The sequence below is a fragment of the Triplophysa rosa genome, linkage group LG5 (assembly GCF_024868665.1).
Source record: "Triplophysa rosa linkage group LG5, Trosa_1v2, whole genome shotgun sequence".
NCBI classification, from domain to species: domain Eukaryota; kingdom Metazoa; phylum Chordata; class Actinopteri; order Cypriniformes; family Nemacheilidae; genus Triplophysa; species Triplophysa rosa.
Window position 1 is genome coordinate 28,561,331 of NC_079894.1, and position 21,286 is coordinate 28,582,616.

General features: G+C 37.0%; 2 protein-coding genes across 3 annotated transcripts in view; one reads left to right on the forward strand and one right to left on the reverse strand.

The window, feature by feature from the left end:
• The first annotated feature begins 205 nt into the window (after positions 1–205).
• ripk1l (receptor (TNFRSF)-interacting serine-threonine kinase 1, like) lies at positions 206–14,408 on the forward strand. Of its 2 annotated transcripts, none has more exons than XM_057333929.1 (11): positions 206–248; positions 620–802; positions 1,745–1,901; positions 2,037–2,174; positions 4,474–4,705; positions 7,008–7,157; positions 7,364–7,440; positions 7,710–7,785; positions 9,891–10,487; positions 11,024–11,161; positions 13,712–14,408. In XM_057333929.1, exons 2-11 carry the CDS (start codon positions 648–650, stop codon positions 13,984–13,986), a joined length of 1,995 nt encoding a protein of 664 aa, XP_057189912.1. In that variant the 5' UTR covers positions 206–248; positions 620–647; the 3' UTR covers positions 13,987–14,408. The 2 variants fall into 2 exon arrangements, with proteins under 2 accessions (XP_057189912.1, XP_057189913.1); XM_057333930.1 differs by having other exon boundaries at positions 210–332; positions 13,712–14,407.
• Positions 14,409–16,903: 2,495 nt separating this feature from the next.
• Positions 16,904–21,286, reverse strand: part of LOC130554837 (ryanodine receptor 3-like) — a 7,175-nt gene continuing 2,792 nt past the window's right edge. The window contains exons 2-4 of the mRNA XM_057334706.1: positions 19,183–19,302; positions 17,297–17,395; positions 16,904–16,930 (exon numbers count right to left, since the gene is read on the reverse strand). Of these exons, the coding sequence (XP_057190689.1) occupies positions 16,904–16,930; positions 17,297–17,395; positions 19,183–19,302 (246 nt within the window). The remainder of the gene's footprint in view (positions 16,931–17,296; positions 17,396–19,182; positions 19,303–21,286) is intronic.

A 21,286-nucleotide genomic window follows, 5' to 3' on the forward strand; every position in this document is an offset into this window, starting at 1 on the left:
TCTCCATGCCAGTATAGAGTCTACAAATTAAGCAACGCATTCTATTCAACTTACGTATTAATATATGTATTTGAAAGTTTCTTAGAAATGAACAGTTAATTACATTTAGTCATTTAATAAACTAGTATCACGTGAGCTGACGATCTTGTTATCTGGTGTTGATTACGAATGCCTTACTCTTTCTCACTTTCACTTTGTAAATCAATATCCCGGAAGCAGGGAAGTGAATCGAGGCGTTATGACACACGGTATGTGCGGTATTAACTTACATTGCTCTTCTTTTGATCACTTTTAACGACAACATCTCGACAAGAGTCAACAAAACAAATAGGGCAAGTTGATTTCTTTTCTTTGATAAGCCAATGACATTGACTGCTGATGTAGTTAAAACAACTTTTGATCCACGTACGTAAACGGAACAAAAAGTTTTCAAAGTAAAAGTGACAGACTGCCATATATTTGTTCGTTCAAAGATGTACTGCTCTGACCTGATCTTCTGTGATTCTTCATCGCACCACTAACGCACAACGTTTGACTACCGCAATATTCGACACACAGGGCGCATGAAGTTGTCTTAAGTCGATTTCATCATCCGGTTATTGATCAATTGATATTTTAGGGAAATCTCATTTAAGCACAAAGACAGAATGGGAACCGAGAGCCTGAATCTTATGACGACTAAAGACCTGATTAAGAAAGAGCTGTTGGATTATGGAGGCTTTGGAGAAGTGTATCTGTGTTACCACAAAACACTGGGGCATGTGGTGCTGAAGACTGTCTACACTGGACCTCCACGCAATGGGTTAGTACAGTCTTTTTTTGTTAGCCGAACCCGTTTGACCTAAACCAAACTTGGAAAAACATCCTGAAAGGTGACTACTCCCTCTGAGGAAGTACATATTGAGTCATTTAATTTAATAACCTGTTTTGAGGTTTTTAATCGTAGTATTTTTCATAACTATTGTTATTTCCGATCGTTTCTTTGCGATTCATTTTTTTAAGTAATGGAAACTACTTATATATGCACGTGTAGACACACAGTGTACCTCACGAACCCCCTGCAGTTCCTTCGTGAACCACCAGGGGTCCGCGAGTCCAGTTTGGGTATGAGGGCGGCATATCTGATTGGCACATGAGAGGAAGTGTGTGAGGAACTTATCATTCCTGTGAGGAACAATACATAATTAAGTTATTGTTTGCTTAATGTACAGACACCATAAAAATACTAATAACATTATAATACAATATTAATAACAATGAATAGGTCTGTCATAAAGAACTAATAGACTAAACAAATGTCATATTGTAAAAACTCGTCATAGCTCCGCAATAATGGTCACACTTCAGAATAGGGGGCAATTCCCGCTATTAACAAAACATTAACTAAGACCTTTTCCCCAATAAACTCTTAATTTGTTGCTTATTAATAGTTAGTAAGGCAGTTGTTAGGTTAAGGTATTGGGTAGGATTAGGGATGTAGAGTATGGTCATGTGCTTTATGAGTACTAATAAACAGCCAATATGCCAATAACAGGCATGCTAATAACAACTAGTTAATAGTGAGAATTGCCCCCTGTACTGAAGTGTTACCCATTTAATTTTTGTATCGCGATTCATAGTGCCACAATGTGCCACCGCTAGTAGTGATATATATATATTTTTTTTATTTAAATATACCATATATATACAGTATATGGTGGTTACATCAACAATGGTATCTTGACTTTTTCCCATTTTTGTCAAGCCGACAGAAGCAATCTCTCCTAGAAGAGGGCAGCCTGATGAGCAGATTAAACCATCCAAGAGTTGTCAAACTATTAGGCGTCATTTTGGAAGATGGTGACTACTCTCTAGTCATGGAGCTGATTCCTAAAGGCAATCTGCTTAGTATGCTTGAGAAGGTAATATCAGAGTGACTTTTTTTGCCAAAAGATCGAGTTTAGATAGCTCATAATCAATGTTATTCTTTCTTTCATCACCTCAAGCGGTTGTAACACTTGCAAAAGTGTACTTATTCTGTCATGCTTTTGTACTAGGTATCTGTCCCATTATCTCTGACGGGACGGTTCATTGTGGAAATCTTGGAAGGAATGGTTTATCTCACGAAGAACCAAGTTATTCACAAAGACCTAAAACCAGAGAACATCCTGGTGGACAAGCATTTTCATATAAAGGTAAAAAGGTTATTTCTGAATGATAGCTGATTCTGAATCCAACCAAATATCACCTTTGTAAAGCTTAACTAACATGAAAAAATGGTTAGTGTAACCAGGTTAGATTGTGGTCCTATGAGGCTCGAGGTCATCACATCATCTTTGGAGTCATAAAGTATAAAAAAAAAAAAAAAAGATTTTATGGTATATTGGAATTGTGACTTACATTACTGAACTATGACTTTCAAAACAATGATGCAATGATGACAATCTAATTTTACTCACAAATAATTTTACTTCTAACTTACTCTAAAACAGGACACCTGTGCCAAAGTCAATCAAGCACAATTTACTTGCACTGTAAAATCGCCAGTGTTAAAATAGGTCAAATTAACACTCACAGTGTATATATAATCTACAGTCAAAGTGTGGATTATATATACACTGAGAGTTAAAGGTGCGATGAAGTGGTGTTGTTTATTGTTTTATACTGTTGTACAAGGTCTACGTATGACGTTCGTGTGGTTTTTACATTCAAAATCATCAAAATCAATAAGTAATAGGCTATTTTCTACTCAGGTTTTGAGGCCGGCTCTGCAAACGCTCTGTTTTAATGGGCGTGCCGCATTGAAGACACTTGGAAGTAAACGCCCACTGCTTTGATTGGATAGCAGTTTGCGTAGTTGGAAGCTTCTGTGAATTTGGTTGGAGACGTAACGTTAGGTTACACATTAACACCATTCACAGTTTTCGCAGGGCATTAGTATTATCTGGAGACCTCCTGTGATTTATAAATGACCTCCCCACATCAGTATGTGACGCATTCGCGGATGTGATGTCAAGGCTTTGCGTATCGTTTGTATAGCCTATAGTTGTATTGCGTTTAATGATATATGACCGTACCTGTCAGCATTTGAGACCCGTGATCGCGAACCCGACAGAAGATCACCGCGATCGCGGGTCTCAAATGTTACGAGAGTTTCCATGATAAATAAACAAACGGGAGACTCCCGGTAACTTATGGATATCACCCAGCACCCGAAATAATACCAACACACTTCAAACAGCCTCCATTATTCGCAAACGGTGGATAAAACCTTGAAAAATGATATATGAGCCCACCAAATCACAGAGATGCCGATTAGCACGGGCTTAAGATCACAGACAACCTCTGCATAGATCAAGCGATCAATAACAAAGCAATAGTGACGCATAGTACACAAATGTTTTACTCGCATAAGATTGCTGCGCCATTCCTATCGGATCCAATATGGACGGCACAGCACTGCTTTTTCATTTTAGTCTCTCCACAAATCCAGTGCCTTGTTCACGAAGGAATCCTCGGAGAAATGAAACGAACAAACGCTCCATGTTTTTCCCACATGAGCTGGAACGTCTTTAAAAATAAACTTTAACCCCGCATTCCTAATATCGGAATCCGAAGGAAGGTTATGCAGCGACTGTTCTTCCACAACCCTGGGATGGCACAATATTTAGCTATCTTTAACAGCATGTTTGTTTATTGCTTGCTCACTCTATCTGGTTCTGCGCCACTGGTCTGTCATGCGCGAACCAGTGGGCGGGGCTAGAGAAGTAGTCGTTGATATGAGGCGGTGTTCAACCTATCAGTGTCATCATAGATGGGTGCATTCCAGAACCTGGCGTTCGCTGGGCCTGGTGTCAATAACAGATGTAATCTCAGTAAAAAGGGCGTTTTCAGTTCTGACACTTACAGGATGTTCGCGTGAATACGATTCCCTCTTATATAACAAAAGCTCGGGTTAAAATTATGATTTTTAATTCATCGGCCCTTTAATTTGCGATAACCAGGACATTGCGATTTTCCTGTATGTCGTACAACAGTGATGCAATCTAAGGTTAGGTACAAACTCTATAGTTTTAGCGTTAAATAATTCTGTTGTTGCTCAGTCTGCTTCATGTTGTTCCAAACCTGTAAAACAGAAAACATGTTTGTTTCTGGGGTTGCCAGACTTTTAATGCACTGGAAAAGATTGAATGAAATTGAATAGTGACTGAAGCTGTCAGTCTCAATCTGCCGTTTGTGTTTCATGAAAGAAACAAAGTCAAACAGGTTGGCTTAATTTTAACTTTTGGGTAAACTTTCTCATTAGGTCTGCAGCTGCTTGACTCAAAGTAGACTCGATCATCTTTTTTTTGCGGCCAAGAGGCCAAATCTGTTTTCTCTGTAAAGGATTACTTGATGGACACAGCGATTGTTTTTGTTTTGTTCTTTAGCCCGATGTCCTTGCATACTTAATACTATATTTCTATTTAAATGTAATTGTTTGTTCCGAGTCAGATAGCAGACCTCGGCCTGGCCACATCTGAAGCATGGAGCAAACTGACAAGAGAGGAATCTCGTCGACAGAGTCGTTTGGGCAAGAAGTCCTATATGCGTGCTTCTGGCACTTTGTGCTACATGGCCCCGGAACACCTGGAAAGCATCCACACCCATTCCACTGAAAAATCTGACGTCTACAGTTTTGCCATTGTAGTCTGGGTCATCCTCACAGGTCAAGAGCCTTTCGAAAGTAAGCGTCTTTTATATTATCTAATGCTTATGCAATTTTTTTGTCTTTATACTTTTCTGCGCTCGCAAAAGTTTAAGAAGTTACGTCAGCGAAGAAATGGTTCTCGTGGTCGAGTCTGGTTTCTCCCAAGGTTTTTCTTCCATTCATATACATCATTGGAGTTTTTGTTCCTTGCCATTGTTGGGCTTGCTCACTGGGAGACTGCTGACATCAGGTTTAGGGATTTATACTTGACTGTTGCCTTTAACATTTTACGCTAAAATCCTAACGACATCTAACTATTTTTCCCAGGAATGCAATTTCCCTTTGACTTGTTGATAATATTTCTAAAGCAAATCAATCGTCTAGCTCATGTTTTGTAGGACTTGCATTAATGCCATGAGAGTTATACTCTGTAATATTACTTTGTTTACAATGCCTATACATAAGTGTATATATACTGTATGTATTTTAGAGATGCGCCAATACTGAATTTCTCCACCGATACCGATGCCGATTATTCAGAGTTTTATCTGCCGATGCAGATTCTAAACATTAATCAAATATTTCTTAACTTTCTGATTGTTATTAATTCATATAATGACGTGTCTTATCATTTTCTATATACACAAATCCATTTCATTTTCCTGTTCTCTTTAGATTGACAGGATATATCGACCCTGATTATCGGCTGTTTTTAAACTATCCATCGATAGCAAATAGTGTGAAAAATTGCTTTTATCGACCAGTACCGATTATTGGCCGATATACAGTATTGGTGCATATCTAGTATGTACAGTTGTGCTCAAAATTATTCATAACTTAGGTAAATATGACAAAAGAAGGCTGTGAAAATAAATCTGCATCATTAAGCATTAAATCTAAAGAAACAAATCAAACCTTTCATTAGAGAATAAGAATTTTAAATGGAGTACTTTTTTAAGTAACGAGTAATGTAACACAGTTACTTTATAAATGTACACATCAATACTCGAGTTACTTTGTTTTTCAAGTAACTCAAGTTACTTTTCATTCTAATCATTGATATATGAAAAGTTTTTAAACTGCAGACGTGAAATTCTGAATTTAAAGTAGTGTACACATGATTGCTCATGCTTGCGCAGAAACAGTCGCTAGTCAGACATAGGCAGTGTTGCCATGTTGCAGTGTTCCGGCTTCGTTCTGGCAACCCTTGACACAGCGATGGGAGGCCAGAGCTCAGATGCGGAGCTATAGTGTGGCCGCACTCGCCACCATGGACAAAATGCCTGCAAATGCCGGTCATGCTCAATAGACAACTTTCAGATCGTGAAATTAGCGCGAGTCGCAACAGCAATCAATTGTCCTGCAAATGCTGATCATGTTTGGAAGATAACTTTCAGATCGCGAAATTAGCGCAAGTCATGACACGCAACAGCAATCAATGGTCTCATGCCTCGTGAATGTAAACATAAGCTGTGTTCGACTGTTTGTGGCGCTGCACGCACAGACAGATCTGCAGATTTAAATGGGGAGAAAGAGGAAACAACTGGCATCTGTTAGTGTCCTCACCAAATACCAGCATATATACAACATAATATGTTAAATGTCATTTTCCCCTCAAAATAATATTATATAATATTAGTAATATATGTTAGATTAATCATAATTAAAAGAAACTATAACTATAAGCAGTTGTTTATACCTATTTATAACTTTAAACTGTCGTTTTCTTTCTTTTGCAGCTGACTTATGTCTAAAAGTTAAAAAGCAGCCTTTTAGGAGCTAAATTTGCTCTTTTTAGACTTTGGAAAGTTTTGACTTCTGAAAGCTGCAGTTTTGAAACTAAACTTATACTCCCTTTTTAACATTTAAAGGCAGGGTGGGTGGTCCTGTCCAGAAACATTTTTGTCGTGTTGGTTGGAAATCACTTTCCTGCAGAACCGACGACAAGTAAATCTACAAAACAAAAGTCCGTTTTTGAAAAAGCAGTGAGGAAAAAACGTCTGAAAAACTCGAATTAATATCGGTTAAGCTTTTACACGATGGAGACCGCTCCGGCAGGCAAAGGGTCTAAAAGACGATACCATGGTTGCTCTCTTTCTTTTGGACATGCTTCCAGAAGAATTTAATGGATTTAGTTTGCAATTCGTTGATTTACGAAATACATTCATGTGTTTGGAGGAGGCGTGGCTTTGGACAGCGAATCGCATAGAGGGTGGGATTATAATTTCAGTGCTAGCAAGCTAAAGTTAGCACCTTTCCAAATCAACCAGCCCACCTTTAAAACTTCATATTTGGAACACTTTTAGTGACCAAAACTTGTAAATTGCGTTTCTTTCAGATGCCAGAAGTGAAGAGCACATCTGCCACTGTGTGTGTCAGGGGGAACGTCCCAGTGAAGCACTAATCCCAGATGACACCCCTCCAGAAATCATTGACCTTATGAAAACATGCTGGCATAAGAACCCTCACAGCCGTCCCACATTTAAAGGTGTGTTTATAGCGGTTGAAGCACTGAAGTGCTTTTTCAATGCTTTTGATATACCCTTTGATGGCAAGGGAATTTTACCAGACAAAAATTACGTACATGATATGAGAGGAATGTCTAGCTGTTTTTGAATATTTTAACTGTATTTAAATGTAAAAACACTGCAGATTAGTTACATAAATGTTTAATCATCATTGCTTCATTTACAGAGAACTATAGAAAATTCTTACCATTTTACCAGGAGAAGCTGGAAACTAGTGTAGAAGGAGATTTGCACCATTTGATGGTGAGTGGATGTTAGAGAATTGTCATCATATTTAGAATGTGGAACTTCCACGATTGTATCACAATAAAGTAGAAAAACAGCTACAAAGAGGACATGATTGAGTCACTATTTACACAAGTCCACGGTCATCATAAATTTAGAGCATATGATAGAACAATGCTTTTAAAACAAACAAAAAAGAATTTTAAAACAGGCATTTGGATAAGAGATTTGGTCAGGATGCCTTTGAGGAAACACATGACAAGTAACGCTACTTTTTCTCTTCGCAGACATTGTATGAGGGTCCAGAAGAACTTGTAGAGAAACTGAAACTCCTCACAACTTTAGAACCACATACGCCTGAGGGTATGCTAATTTATTTGCTAAATGATTCTGAGTAATGTTGTGTATATAAGAGGTACTGTGCACTCACAAAAGGAATAACTCATGTACTAGAAAGTAACTGTTCCTTAAACAAATAAAGAGTGATTAAATACTGCAGTTTTACCATTGAAAACATTAACATTGTTTACATTTGTTTATTATGTTTGAATAAATGAAATGTACAAAAAATATATCGTGCCTAGATAACACTCAATATTTCCATATTTCTGATAGTCAGAAATATTAATTGGGACTATTTAGTAAACTCTCACATCTACACTTCTCTGAATAAGTTGCTTGTTATATCAAAATGTATGCAATAGACAAACAGATGTAACCCAGGGCTTGAAATTGACTTTTTTACTTGGTAGCACTGGTGTTCCCAACTTAAAAGAGTTAAGACAACCAGCAAAGCTTTTGGAGCAGCCACACAAAAATTAAGAATACCACGGTCTGTCTGAATACCCGAATACTAGACAATAGGGTTGTCACGGTACCATAAACATGTCTTACGATACTACACCAGCTGAAGTATCTCGATACCAAGTAGTATCACGATGCCGTGCCATAGAATGTTGTTGTATTAACTGTAGTAATTGGGTAAATTGTAGCAAATACATTTACATTTAGTCATTTGTAAATACTATAAATACTGTAGTATACTTAAATATTTACTATGGTAAGACTCAAAAACACTAGTATCTATGAGTTTTAGTAGTTTACTGTAGTAAATACTAAAGTACACTAGATCATTTTTCACGTAGGAACTAATTCAAATGTTGGACAAATTTAATTGATACAGCAGTCTTTATACCTAAAGGGAAATATTAGGCGTACTTTAAAAGCAGAACTAAAACGGCCAGTAGGTGGCGTCAATTTTCCACTGAGTTAGTGAATAGTGCAAAGTATAATACAGTTTACTATAGTAAATACAAAATGTTTCATCTAAATCTGTGTTTTTTGTATAGATTTGAATTATCATTTAACCAACTCGTTCAAATTGCCAATTTGAATCATTAACTCGTCCGAGACATTCAAAACACACATTCATTTAGGAGATAAACACCGCAAAAAGGCAGATGTAAGTGTTCAAATAAATATTAATGCGCATATGCAACATTAACTACGGTACTACGATACTACCGTTTCAAAAATAGAGAGGCATCGCGGGTATTTTGAAGCTTTAGCATCGCGATGCTACCGTAGCACCGGTACACCGTGCAACCCTACTAGATAGTAACAATTTTACAAATGTGATGCCTGCTGTTTTATAGAGTCACAATGCCTTCATCACTTGCGCTGCGCTTTGCGCCGGGTGTACGATAGGGCCTCTAGATTGAATCACTTTTGGATAACTTCTACCTAATAGCAAGAAGCGCTTTTTTTAAACATCCAGTATCAAACAATGCACAATAAAGTGAGGTCAAGCAAGAGCTGAGATCAGAAAAAATGGATCACGGCATTAACATTACCAACATAACGATCCAATCAAAATAGTTTTTAATTTGTCAGTTCAGCTCAGCCTAAGCAAATGCTCTACTCTTCAGCACAATGGTAACCTCCTACATACCAGCACAACAGAATACTGAACATTAATAAGTCTCATCCGTATTTCATCTTCGTTAAAAAATCATAAAATAAGACTATTTTGACATTTACGCTCATTATTCAGTCAAATGCAAAGCATGCTGTGAACTGGCATTTTTAAATAAATCGTGTTGAATCAACAAGTTTAAATTAAGTAAATTGAACATGAGCGTTACAGCTACTTGATTGAAGCATGTTCTTTTAAAATGAAAACATGGAGTTCAGCCAAAAAGTTACCATTTCAAGTCAGTTTAACATGATGATGCAATCGTTTTTGAGTGTGAATTCTCATAAATGAATTAAGTAAACGGCATCACAAAAACTTTTGTGTGTGTGTGTTTATTGGTACGTAGCAACACACACAGTCTTGTGATAATGTTTGTAGCTTGTGATTGTTTAGTAGACCTCTGCATTTCTCACTTAATACCTACAATAGTTTTACCATAATGTTCAAAATACTCAAATGACATAATGCACATTGATGTTTCGTGCATCGGCAGAGCCTTTGACTCTATCAAGAGACTCCCCAGCATCCTTGAGGAGTTCAGACATCGGTCCAGTGGAGGCCAGCATTGAAGACCTCAGCTTCATGCCCTCTAGAGAGTTTCTCCTGGAGGTTGATGCAGCACCCGCAAGCTCTCCCAATTTAGAGCTAAAGCTGGAACAGGAGTACAACTACCACAAATATGGCAGCCGTATAGATGAACCGGATTTCATGCCACAAAGCATTTACAATCCACTCACACCGCAACCAGCCAGTAGGAGATGGCTTCGGGATGCTTCTTCTCAGGGATCCTCTGTAAAGTCTTGGACTAAGCTCACCCCACATCCAAACCCAGAGGAAGAGGTCCAAATGAGGTCTGCAGCTGCTGCGAGTTCATTTGATGGTTTTTGCAGGACAGAAAATTTAGATCACTTGTCAGGGCTGGATTCTGAATATAACAGGCCCCAGCATCAGCAGCCACTGTATGATCGTATGAAGTCCTGTCCTGAAGGTGGATGCCATGTAGCAGAACCGCTCATGCTGGATTCAAATGCTGGCTTGCGTTGCAGCGCACCTGTCATATGTCCTCCGTCAGACTCGGGTGCAGGTTCAGGTAGTGTAAATCTGTCTCTGTACTTTATTATTCTTGGGCCAAAGGCTGCAGAATAGGTCTCTTTTCTTTACCGTATCTTCACCACGTTGATTTTAATGGAGTGTCCTTGTTGATAGACGCGGCGTTTGTTGTGTTGTGTCTATTAATGTCTTAAATTCTAGTCGTTTTATGGTTTAGTATAGCACCAGATATAAACTGTGAAGTAGCTTTGAGCAATGAAACTAATTCGAATACATTGTAGAAAAGCCTTATAGCTTCGCAAAGCCATTTCAATTCACCATTACTACTAAAAACCTCTCAGGACCACCAGCAACACCCTTTGCAAACAAAAGCAAAGGAAACATTTTCTTTGAGTGTTAACATCCAGAAGATTTCGTTTAACTTGTCAGTGGCAGTGTTCCTGTTCAAAATGAAACTGTTAGAATGCCTCAGTGCAGCTTTTATAAAGTGTTCATCATTTTTTCTTTTGCATAATTACATTTCTCCTTACAGTCACCTTGCTTGCATGTCTTCAACTTTGTTTGTCTGTCCAACAGTGTTTATCTCAAATGCTCAGGCGATTCAGATTGGAAGCAACAACACAATGAATTTACGGACCCCTCACAGCAGTTCTCACAGCTCATTATCCACAGGATCCAGCAGAGCCAGATACAATGAGCTGCTACAGAAATATGGTATGATTTTCAAAAAAGATCTCTTTCATACACTGTATATTAGGGCTGGGACGATACGCTTATCTCCTGATTCAATACTATCCTAATACACGTGTTTGCCGATATATATTGCGATAATTGAGAATTACGATTATATAACTATTGCAATTTGATATGACAATTTATTGAGAGTTTTGTTTTCCATACTTTGGATTTAAACAGGGTTGTAGACTAAAATTTGAGAGGAATGGCACTGAAGGCACCAGCCCTTAACTTTATAGCACATTTTTAACAAATACAATTATTGTATGCTACTTTTTTCTTTATCTGTTGTAAACAACAGGAGTGCACAATTCCTCTGAGAACTAAAGACATTTTGTGGCCAGGACTTGTAATTTGGTCACATCTTGGCCCTTTACACTTATTCTGATGAGATCGTCTAACGTGTCTAAGTGCTTACATCACACACAGGGCTCAACAAAAAGGATTATTTCTACTGGCCCGATTGGGCCAGTGATTCAAATACTGGCCCTGCTAAAATTAAAAGGTATAAATAAACAAATAAATAAAAAATAATACATAGAGGCAGCTAATCAGTCAGTAATGAATAATAACAAAAATGTGTGAAAAAGTGCTTTACCGGTGTTTCAGGTTGCTCAACAGTAGTTATCAGGTACAGAAATTGGATAAAGTAATCAAATGTAAAATAACACTTCATATCTTCACTGTACAAATAAAATATAGATTAAAAATGTAGAGATTAATCAGTCAGAAGTGAGTGATTTTTTTTTCTCGATGAACATTAAAAAGAGAGACATGTTTATTATGCTGCTGCTGTCCCTTTAAGAGCTAGGCTAAGCACGGATGTAATATACTGTAACACGTGCGTTTTGTTTTCCAACTGTACGTTGACATAACACACTACTTTCACAAGGATACATTGTAATATAGGCATTTGGACATCATTTTGTGTAGATATGTCTGTTTAGGAGTAAGAAGACGTGAAAGAGAACTCAGTACAGTATTTTGCGCTGTCTGAGATGCGGAATACATTGCCTGCGCAATACAACATTTCTGCGCATTAAAGTTTAAATATATATTTGTCAGTTTTACAGGCGCACTGGTGCGACCATTAAGAAAAAGGGTCACCCCAGAAGGAAAAATGGTTGCAGTCTAGATCTGGATTAAAAACATAAAGGTATAGAAAGAATTCTGGAAGAGGGTGAATCCTCTGCTTCCGTCATTGTTTTGCTTTCTCGTGCCAATTTAACACGGATACAACTTAATCTAATACATTTCACCCTCTGCTGGAATAATGAGTAACTTCGCTCCAGCACCAGTTAGGTATAATTAAATATAAATCTGGGATTCTGGGATAAAACAATCGATTCTAAAATAGTTTTAAAAAGAATCGCGATAGTTAGGTGAATCGATTCCTCCCCACCCCTATTAATTTACATAGTAAAACTAATCAGTTAAATCAATTATAGACGCTGGTTCATGAGTTTACTTTCAGATCAACACCCCCTAGTGGCGAAATTGTTGTCGAGTTTCGAAATGTTTCGAAACAGTGTAATGAAGCCTCGTTTGCTATCGAAGCACTGATTCGATACAAAAGATTCAAAACGTTTTTCGAAGCTTCGTGAAGCCTGTTCCGAAAATGCCCTGCCATCAAAAAATCATCGAAAATCACTGCCATTTTGGCTAGCATTACATTGATCACGCTTCATTTCAGCTTCATATTCATTCACAAAATGATGGCATTAAAGAAATATAAAAAATAGACTGTCTTTGTTGTTTGTACATTCTGGAGATTAAATGTGGAATTACTCGAATCTAAAAGTGTAAACGTATATATCTTAAAACATTCATGTTATGTGAAATACATTGTGATTAATTTACCAAAAAATGTGTTACAGCTACACTGGAGCATGTGAATATGCTATGCGTTCTTTTAATGTAACGTGCGAGACACTGCAGAGAGTAGAGATTCCAAGTGCAGGTTTATTAAAAGCCAATCGGCAAACAATCCAAAAACAGCAGGCAAATCGTAGTGAAGGGCAGGCAGGGAAATCCGAAAAGACAGTCCAACCAAACGACCAAACAAGAGGGTAATCCAAAAGCAGTAATCCAATAGACGGGGACAACGGTAATATCAAGAAACAGAGACATGAACATAAACTATGGCAAGAAACAATGAAACGCTCGGTATGCAGTAAAACTGACAATACTTCACCAAGTATACATGGTACAGGCATGGCTTAAATGCACCTCAAACAGGAAGTGTTTGAATAGTGAGAGAGTCCATAGTCCATAAGGGGAGAGGGGGTGGAAGGGATGAATGGACAAAATGCCCATTCCTGACATTTAAATGTTTTAGCTAAATTAAATTCAATACATGATAAAGGGAAGACCTGTTTGCATTGGTTATTGTTATCATATCATGCTGTTGTCATAAACATCCCCACCCCATTTATAATAAAAAAAAAACAATTATTTGACTGCTTTAACAAATCTAATATAACTCTTATTATTATGTTTTTATTTTTCTCATTGTGTTTTCGTAATTAGAGGACCATACAATTACGGAATGCCACCTGGACATTGTTCGTCAGAACATTGGGAGTAACTGGAAACGCATTGCTCGTAAACTAGGACTGACTGAAGTACAGGTCGACACCATCGAGCATAACTACGAGCGCGATGGGCTGGAAGAAAAGGTGCACCAGATGTTGGAGTGCTGGAAGATGAAGGAGGGAGTTCTGGGTTTTACTTTAGGTAACCTGTGTCGTGCATTGGATGGCTGCACCAAACATGATGTTATCATGCAGCTATTGGGTGTTTAATAAAGTATAATAGTGTCCGGTTTATGTTTATTCCTGGAGGGTAGGGCCAAATGGATTGTCAAATAAATTGTTTGCCTGCCATGCCCACTATGAAAATATACTAATAAAATCCTGCATGAAATTATGAACCAAGCACTGGATTGTTCTGGATTCAGGGAATATCATTCACTATTACACAACTTGTATGTTATTTTGTGGGCTATGGATGCTACAGCATAGTGATGAATAATGTGATTCTTTCACTTGCATGTCTATATGTACTGTATTTGTATGACTTGTAACAAATACGATCATTTTTGATTTATATAAAAAATATGTACAGGTGCTCGTCATATAATTAGACATGAAAAGGTTGATTTATTTCACTAATTCCATTCAAAAAGTGAAACTTGTATATTATATTCATTCATTACACACAGACTGATATATTTCAAATGTTTATTTCTTTTAATTTGATGATTATAACTGACAACTAATGAAAATCCCAAATTCAGTATCTCAGAAAATTAGAATATTACTTNCTTGCAACGATGAACAAAGATACAGATATGATTAAAGAATGCAGTTTGAACAGCATCGCCACTTCAGAACAGTCAGTTCATTACGTTTCCCGGCGTACCGATGTCAAATTATGCAGAAGCTAGGGTTGTCACGGTACCATAAACATGTCTTACGATACTACACCAGCTGAAGTATCTCGATACCAAGTAGTATCACGATGCTGTGCCATGTTCATAATTCAAATCTATACAAAAAACACAGATTTAGATGAAACATTTTGTATTTGCTATAGTAAACTGTATTATACTTTGCACTAGAATATTTTGTTGTGTTAACTGTAGTAATTGGATAAATTGTAGCAAATACTGTAGTATACTTAAATATTTACTATGGTAAGACTCAAAAACACTAGTGTCTATGAGTTTTAGTAGTTTACTGTAGTAAATACTAAAGTACACTAGATCATTTTTCACGTGGGAACTAATTCAAATGTGGGACAAATTGAATTAATACAGCAGTCTTTATAAAGGGAAATATTAGGCTTACTTTAAATGCAAAACTAAGACGGCCAGTAGGCGGCGTCAATTTTCCACTGAGTTATTGAATCATTTAACCAACTGGTTCAAAACGCTAATTAGAATCATTATCTCGTCCAAGTCATTCAAAACACACATTCATTTAGGAGATAAACACCGCAAAAAGGCAGATGTAAGTGTTCAAATGAACGTTAATGCGCATATGCAACATTACCTGTGGTACTACCGTTTCAAAAATAGAGAGGCATCGCGGGTATTTTGAAGCTTTAGCATCGCGATGCTACCGTAGCACCGGTACACCGTGCAACCCTAGCAGAAGCGCGCTATTTTTATAATGCACACTTTCAACAGCCTTGTTTTTAATAAGCGTGGGATTAAAATATCCTCCATGTTCGTTCTGGAAATAAATGCTGAAAATGTATCTTTGTGAAGCCAACAAAACAATGAACTGAGTAATGTCAAAGGATGAGGCAACCCATGAGCAAATATAAACAGTATTTCTGTATTAAAAACTTGGAACATTACAAAACAAACAGAAAATATAATTTTTAAGCATAAGTGACATGGAGCAATGTAATTAGCCTATGCAAAGCCACAGGTACAATCATAAGCATTGACGAGAATGCTTTTATACTAATGGCCTGTATTTCATTAGTAAATACATATTTAGATGAACATGAGATCATGTATTTGCATTTAAGGGATAGTTCACTCAAAAATAAAGGTTCTGTCATCATTTATTTATCACCATGTCATGCAAAACCTGTATATGACTCTTTCTTCTGCATAACAAAAGAAGATATCTCTGTGAAGTGTCTCTGTGGTTTTGTGTCCATACAATGGAAGTAAATGGGAGCCAGTGTTGTTTGGTTACCAACACTCTAGTAGGGTTGCACGGTGTACCGGTGCTACGGTAGCATCGCGATGCTAAAGCTTCAAAATACCCGCGATGCCTCTCTATTTTTGAAACGGTAGTACCGTAGGTAATGTTGCATATGCGCATTAATATTCATTTGAACACTTACATCTGCCTTTTTGCGGTGTTTATCTCCTAAATTAATGTGTGTTTTTAATGACTCGGACGAGATAATAATTCAAATTAGAGTTTTGAGCGAGTTGGTTAAATGATTTACTAACTCAGTGGAAAATTGACGCCACCTACTGGCCGTCTTAGTTCTGCATTTAAAGTAAGCCTAATATTTCCCTTTATAAAGACTGCTGTATCAATTAAATTTGTCCCACATTTGAATTAGTTCCCACTTGAAAAATGATCTAGTGCACTTTAGTATTTACTACAGTAAACTACTAAAATTCATAGATACTAGTGTTTTTGAGTCTTACCATAGTAAATATTTAAGTATACTACAGTATTTGCTACAATTTATCCAATTACTACAGTTAACTCAACAAAATATTCTAGTGCAAAGTATAATACAGTTTACTGTAGTAAATACAAAATGTTTCATCTAAATCTATGTTTTTTGTATAGATTTGAATTATGAACGTGGCACAGCATCGTGATACTACTTGGTATCGAGATACATCGCGGGGATAGTATCGTAAGACATGTTTATGGTACCGTGACAACCCTATACTCTAGTATACCAACAGTATCTTTTTCCAGCTGTTCCGCAGAGCAAAGAGAGTCACACAGGTTTGTATTGACATGAGGGAGAGTAAATAATGACAGAACTTTTGTTTTTTGCAGAGCTATCCCTCTACAACTCTATAAGTGTGAATTTGAGTGGAGATTAACATGGGATGAATGATCTATTGTCAGTATTTTTCTATGTCACGATTCTTGATAACTTACCCAGAAAGCCATACAGAATCCAGAGGAGCTACAGCTGATTGGATAGCATTGCAATATATCTTTCCAGCTACACAGTGTAGACGTGAGTTGAATACTGCCAGAGAGCAGCTCATAAGCAAGTGCATTGAAAAACAATTTGGTCTCTGCCAAGAATAGTTTTTTTCTGTTCATGCACATAAATGTAGTGTAGTAAATTAATTTAGATTCATTCTCCCATTAGACAATACTGTGATAAGGCACTAACAGAAAGCATAACCCTGAATTAAGGATTTGCTTATGAATGTTAAAAAGACCCTCACAAATAATGCTTTTATAAACATCTTGAATGCTTTTTAACACCACTATTTTTTTCTACTGACGTGGATTGTGACTACGAACAAACAAAAAGATATACCCAGGGATAAAGGCAGAGATATATCGAGTATAAACACCCTGTAATCGCAGTGATGTATGAACTTACCCCTTCACCGCTCTGCCCTGCTAGCATCTCCTGCAAAGCCCTCACTGAGAGCGATTGCTCCAGCACAAAGTTACAGATGCATAGGTCAGGAGGAAAATACTGAGGAGACAGAGAAAAATATATTTTTTGTTATCTTTTTATTACAGATAAAAGCATGTAACTGGTCGGGGTATTAAACCATCTTTCATTAGGCCTAATAGATGTTTCTTTTATTTGTATTCATTAGGATTAGTTTGGAGGGCCAGCGAGGATTAGCATGAGCAAGTGGTGAGCTCCACCCTTGGTCTTGAGAAGTCATTTCCCATCCTGCATCTGTTTATCGGGGCACTATTTAAAGCCCCTTGACTGTCTGGTTCAGCTATCCAGAGAAAGTGAACATTCTATCACCTTCTAATAACTAGCACTCACTAGAATCACTCTCACAGAGTTTCACGGAGTATACAGTATGCTTCATATGCCACTTTCTTTGCTAAGATCTTCCTCTGAGTGGAAAAATGAGTGGTGAGTTACGGTGACCTTTCACCTCTGAGGTTAATGTGAAATGCGAGTGGGGAGAATGTGCTAACCAGAGTGATAGATGCCTCGGAGTGAAAGTCTTCTGTAGCCTTTTAAAATAAAGACAACACTCTGTGGAGGTGTTATGAGTTACAGCTCTCTGTTAGGTTGTGTGGTGACAGTTTATAAACACATAAAAACGCTCTTATTCGACACTCAAGCAGTTTAACAGTGCATATGCTACATGCCCTGCATTCAGAATTTTTCAGATAATATTTCAGTTATATTATATTTATATATTGTTCTTGAGCATATATACATGAAATTATTTTAAAAATCTTAAAAGTACACCTTTGAAAAGGTGACGTCACAATCATTTACTCACCCTCGTCATTTCAAACCTGTATGACTTCCTTTCAAACAACGGCGGTACCCATTGAATTGCATTGGTTTTGGGTCTATTCAATAGAAGTGAATGGTTACTGCCATTGTTTGGTTACCAATATTCTTCAAAATATCTTCTTTCGTGTTGTTTAGAAGAATGAAGGTCATAAAGGTTTGGAATGACAAGAGGGTAAGAAAATTATGACAGAATTTTCATTTTTGGGTGAACTGTCACTTTAAGTCTAGTTCTGATTTGTGTAAAAATGTATAAATCAGATCTTATCTAATGACCACTGAGACTTACATAAATAAGTATGAAAACTTAATGCCCTTGAATATCTATTATCCATTATCTTTATTGATGTATTTCATATATAATGTGCTTCCATTTTTAGTTTTACATTCAAACGTGAGTGGTCAGAGTGATTCTATCCATTACATACATGCATTGTAAGTGAATCCATAAGCATTAATGTACTGACATACATCACTTTAATATGAAAACAATAAGTTGTCTGCTGTCCAAAAATATGTCCACCTTTTTACATGGTCCACCAGATACAATGTATCTAACCACAGAGATGCCCACACATCATCTTCTGCCTTGCCTCTTATGCATAGAAAATATGGTTCAGAGAACAAAGATCAATTGCAGTTGCCATGGTTTTATGACATGACTCTATTCCCATTCACTTTATTGTATTTCTAGAGTCTGACATATCAATGGCAAATATCTTTTTAACTCTACCTCCCCCACTCCACGTGTATATTTAACCATACATTTTCTTTTCACAAAAAGGTGATCTTCTTGGCACTTTTATTCATTATTATACAGAACAGTATTCCTTAAAGCAGCATTTAATATGCCAAACATGTACTGCGTTTGTTAATCTCTTTCACATCTACTACAATACAGCTGTTTTTCACAAACCGCTTCAATCGGCATTGTGGTTCTTGTAGGGGTTCAGGTACATTAAAGCTGTGATTAGCTTCTCGTGGAGTATTACCTTCGCCTCTGATGTGGGCTCCAGATAACACAGGCGGTTGCCTAGTCCTTCTGCTGAGAGGCAGAATTTGCGATTCTCCTTCTGGATGGCGGCGACACACTGCAGCACCACTTCATCATCCTGAAGCACAAAAACAAGGATTTGATTTTATAAGCAAAGCAAAAGCACTACAACAGCTGGATTTATGACTCGATGTGTACACTCAATGTTGTGTGAAGAGCTTAAAACTAAAACTGTTACAAACATATCTGTTAAAACGGTAATATTAGCATCATTAAACCTAACAATGTTCAAAGTAATTAAAAATATTGGATCACATTTTTATTATACACACATATATAAAACAGATTGCAGATGCTGATGTCACCAGAATCCAGAATGAATCTCTGTAAATTCTTTCTCTCTCTCTCTCTCTCTCTCTCTCTCTCTCTCTCTCTCTCAATATATTGATTTCCTGATCAAGCCATTTCTTGTTTGCTACATCACGTATTGAATTAATCATAACTGATGGTTGCCATGGTCTAAAGTACACTGCTATAAGAGAAATAGCAGTACTTTACCACATGTGGAAGTTGAAGTTAATAAGATGAGAGCTTTCTGAATACACACTGAATGCATTATAATCTGTATATATTTGTATATTTGGCCTCAAGTTACGCAATTGAGTTGTCAGACTCAACAACAGGAGTGTTGCTCTGACAGTAAAGTGCTGTAACAATGAGTAAATTAAAGTGATAGTTCACCAAAAAGTAAAAATTCTGTCATCATTTATTCAACCTCATGTCATTTCAAACCTATGACTTTCTTCCTTCCGGAGAACACAAAATAAATTTTGGATAATGTTAACTGGCACCCATTCACTACCATTAGTTTCGTGTCCATACAATAAAAGAGAAAGTGTGCCGGAACTGCTCGGTTACCAACTTTCTTCAAAATATCTTCTTTTGTGTTCCAGGAACAAAGAAAGTGATAGAGGTATAAAATGACAAGAGGGTGAGTAAATGATGACAGATTTTTCATTTTAATTTAGGTGAACTTTTACTTTAATGCAGAAGCCAAATCAGCATCAGATGCATGTTTAACTACTTTTAAACCTAGTATATTTGATAATAACCTAAAAGGTTAGGGTTCGGCTGATTGGCAAGGTTCAGTAACTCTTTTTGGAGTGTTAAACATGTGAAAGGGATGTTTTTCTCAGTCTGCTGGCCTTTGATGTCACAGCTCAGAAGGGCTTGTGCACCCTGTTGTGGTGCCAACAGTGGTCTAAAGATTAGCTCAAAACCGGATGCAAAGATGTTTCAAATAGCACATCAGGGTTGTACAGTGCGACAAGTATGTCGCACAAGCTACGAAAAAATTTGTCTGTGCTAATAAATTTACCAGTGTAGCACAAGTGCGATACAGTTTTACACTTGATTTAGACTTGTTTGTGTGAAGTGTGTTTGTGTGTGTGGTATAAATCAATGGTGCACCGCTATTTTAGTTGTTTTTGCGTTTAAAACTTGTTTTCCTGCTGCACTGAGTCCAGATGATTTCAGAGCGCTGTGATTTCTGCGATGTGGAAACAAGGAGGCACTATACGGCTTTTTAAATATGTCACTTTATGTCACTGCTAGTTTTGCGTGAATGTGAATGAGCTGCACAGTTTAACGTATTACTACACGCGTGTGACGCTCGTGCACTTGTCTGCGTCTCTGTATGAGGACATGAACACATGAACTCCATCTCCAGAGCCGATCTGAGTGTTTATTTCATAAGCATTTCACTGTTAGAGAAAAGATATCGTCAACCACACTCTCTTTGCAATGGCCCATCAAAATAAATGTCTGGTATACTTGAATATCCAGTTTAAAAACGCTGTATTGTATTATAATATTTACTATAATAAATTGTAGTATTCTATCAGTAAATTGATACTATTTAGCAGTAAATTGAACTATAAATATTAGTTTAGTAAATATAAGTATACTCTAGTGTTTAATATATAGTATAAAATTATATATCTAAAACACCATTGTATCTGCAAAAGGAGGAATTTTACTGAACTTTACCATTGTAAATAATATAATAGTATACTACAGTATTTGCTACAATTTATCCAATT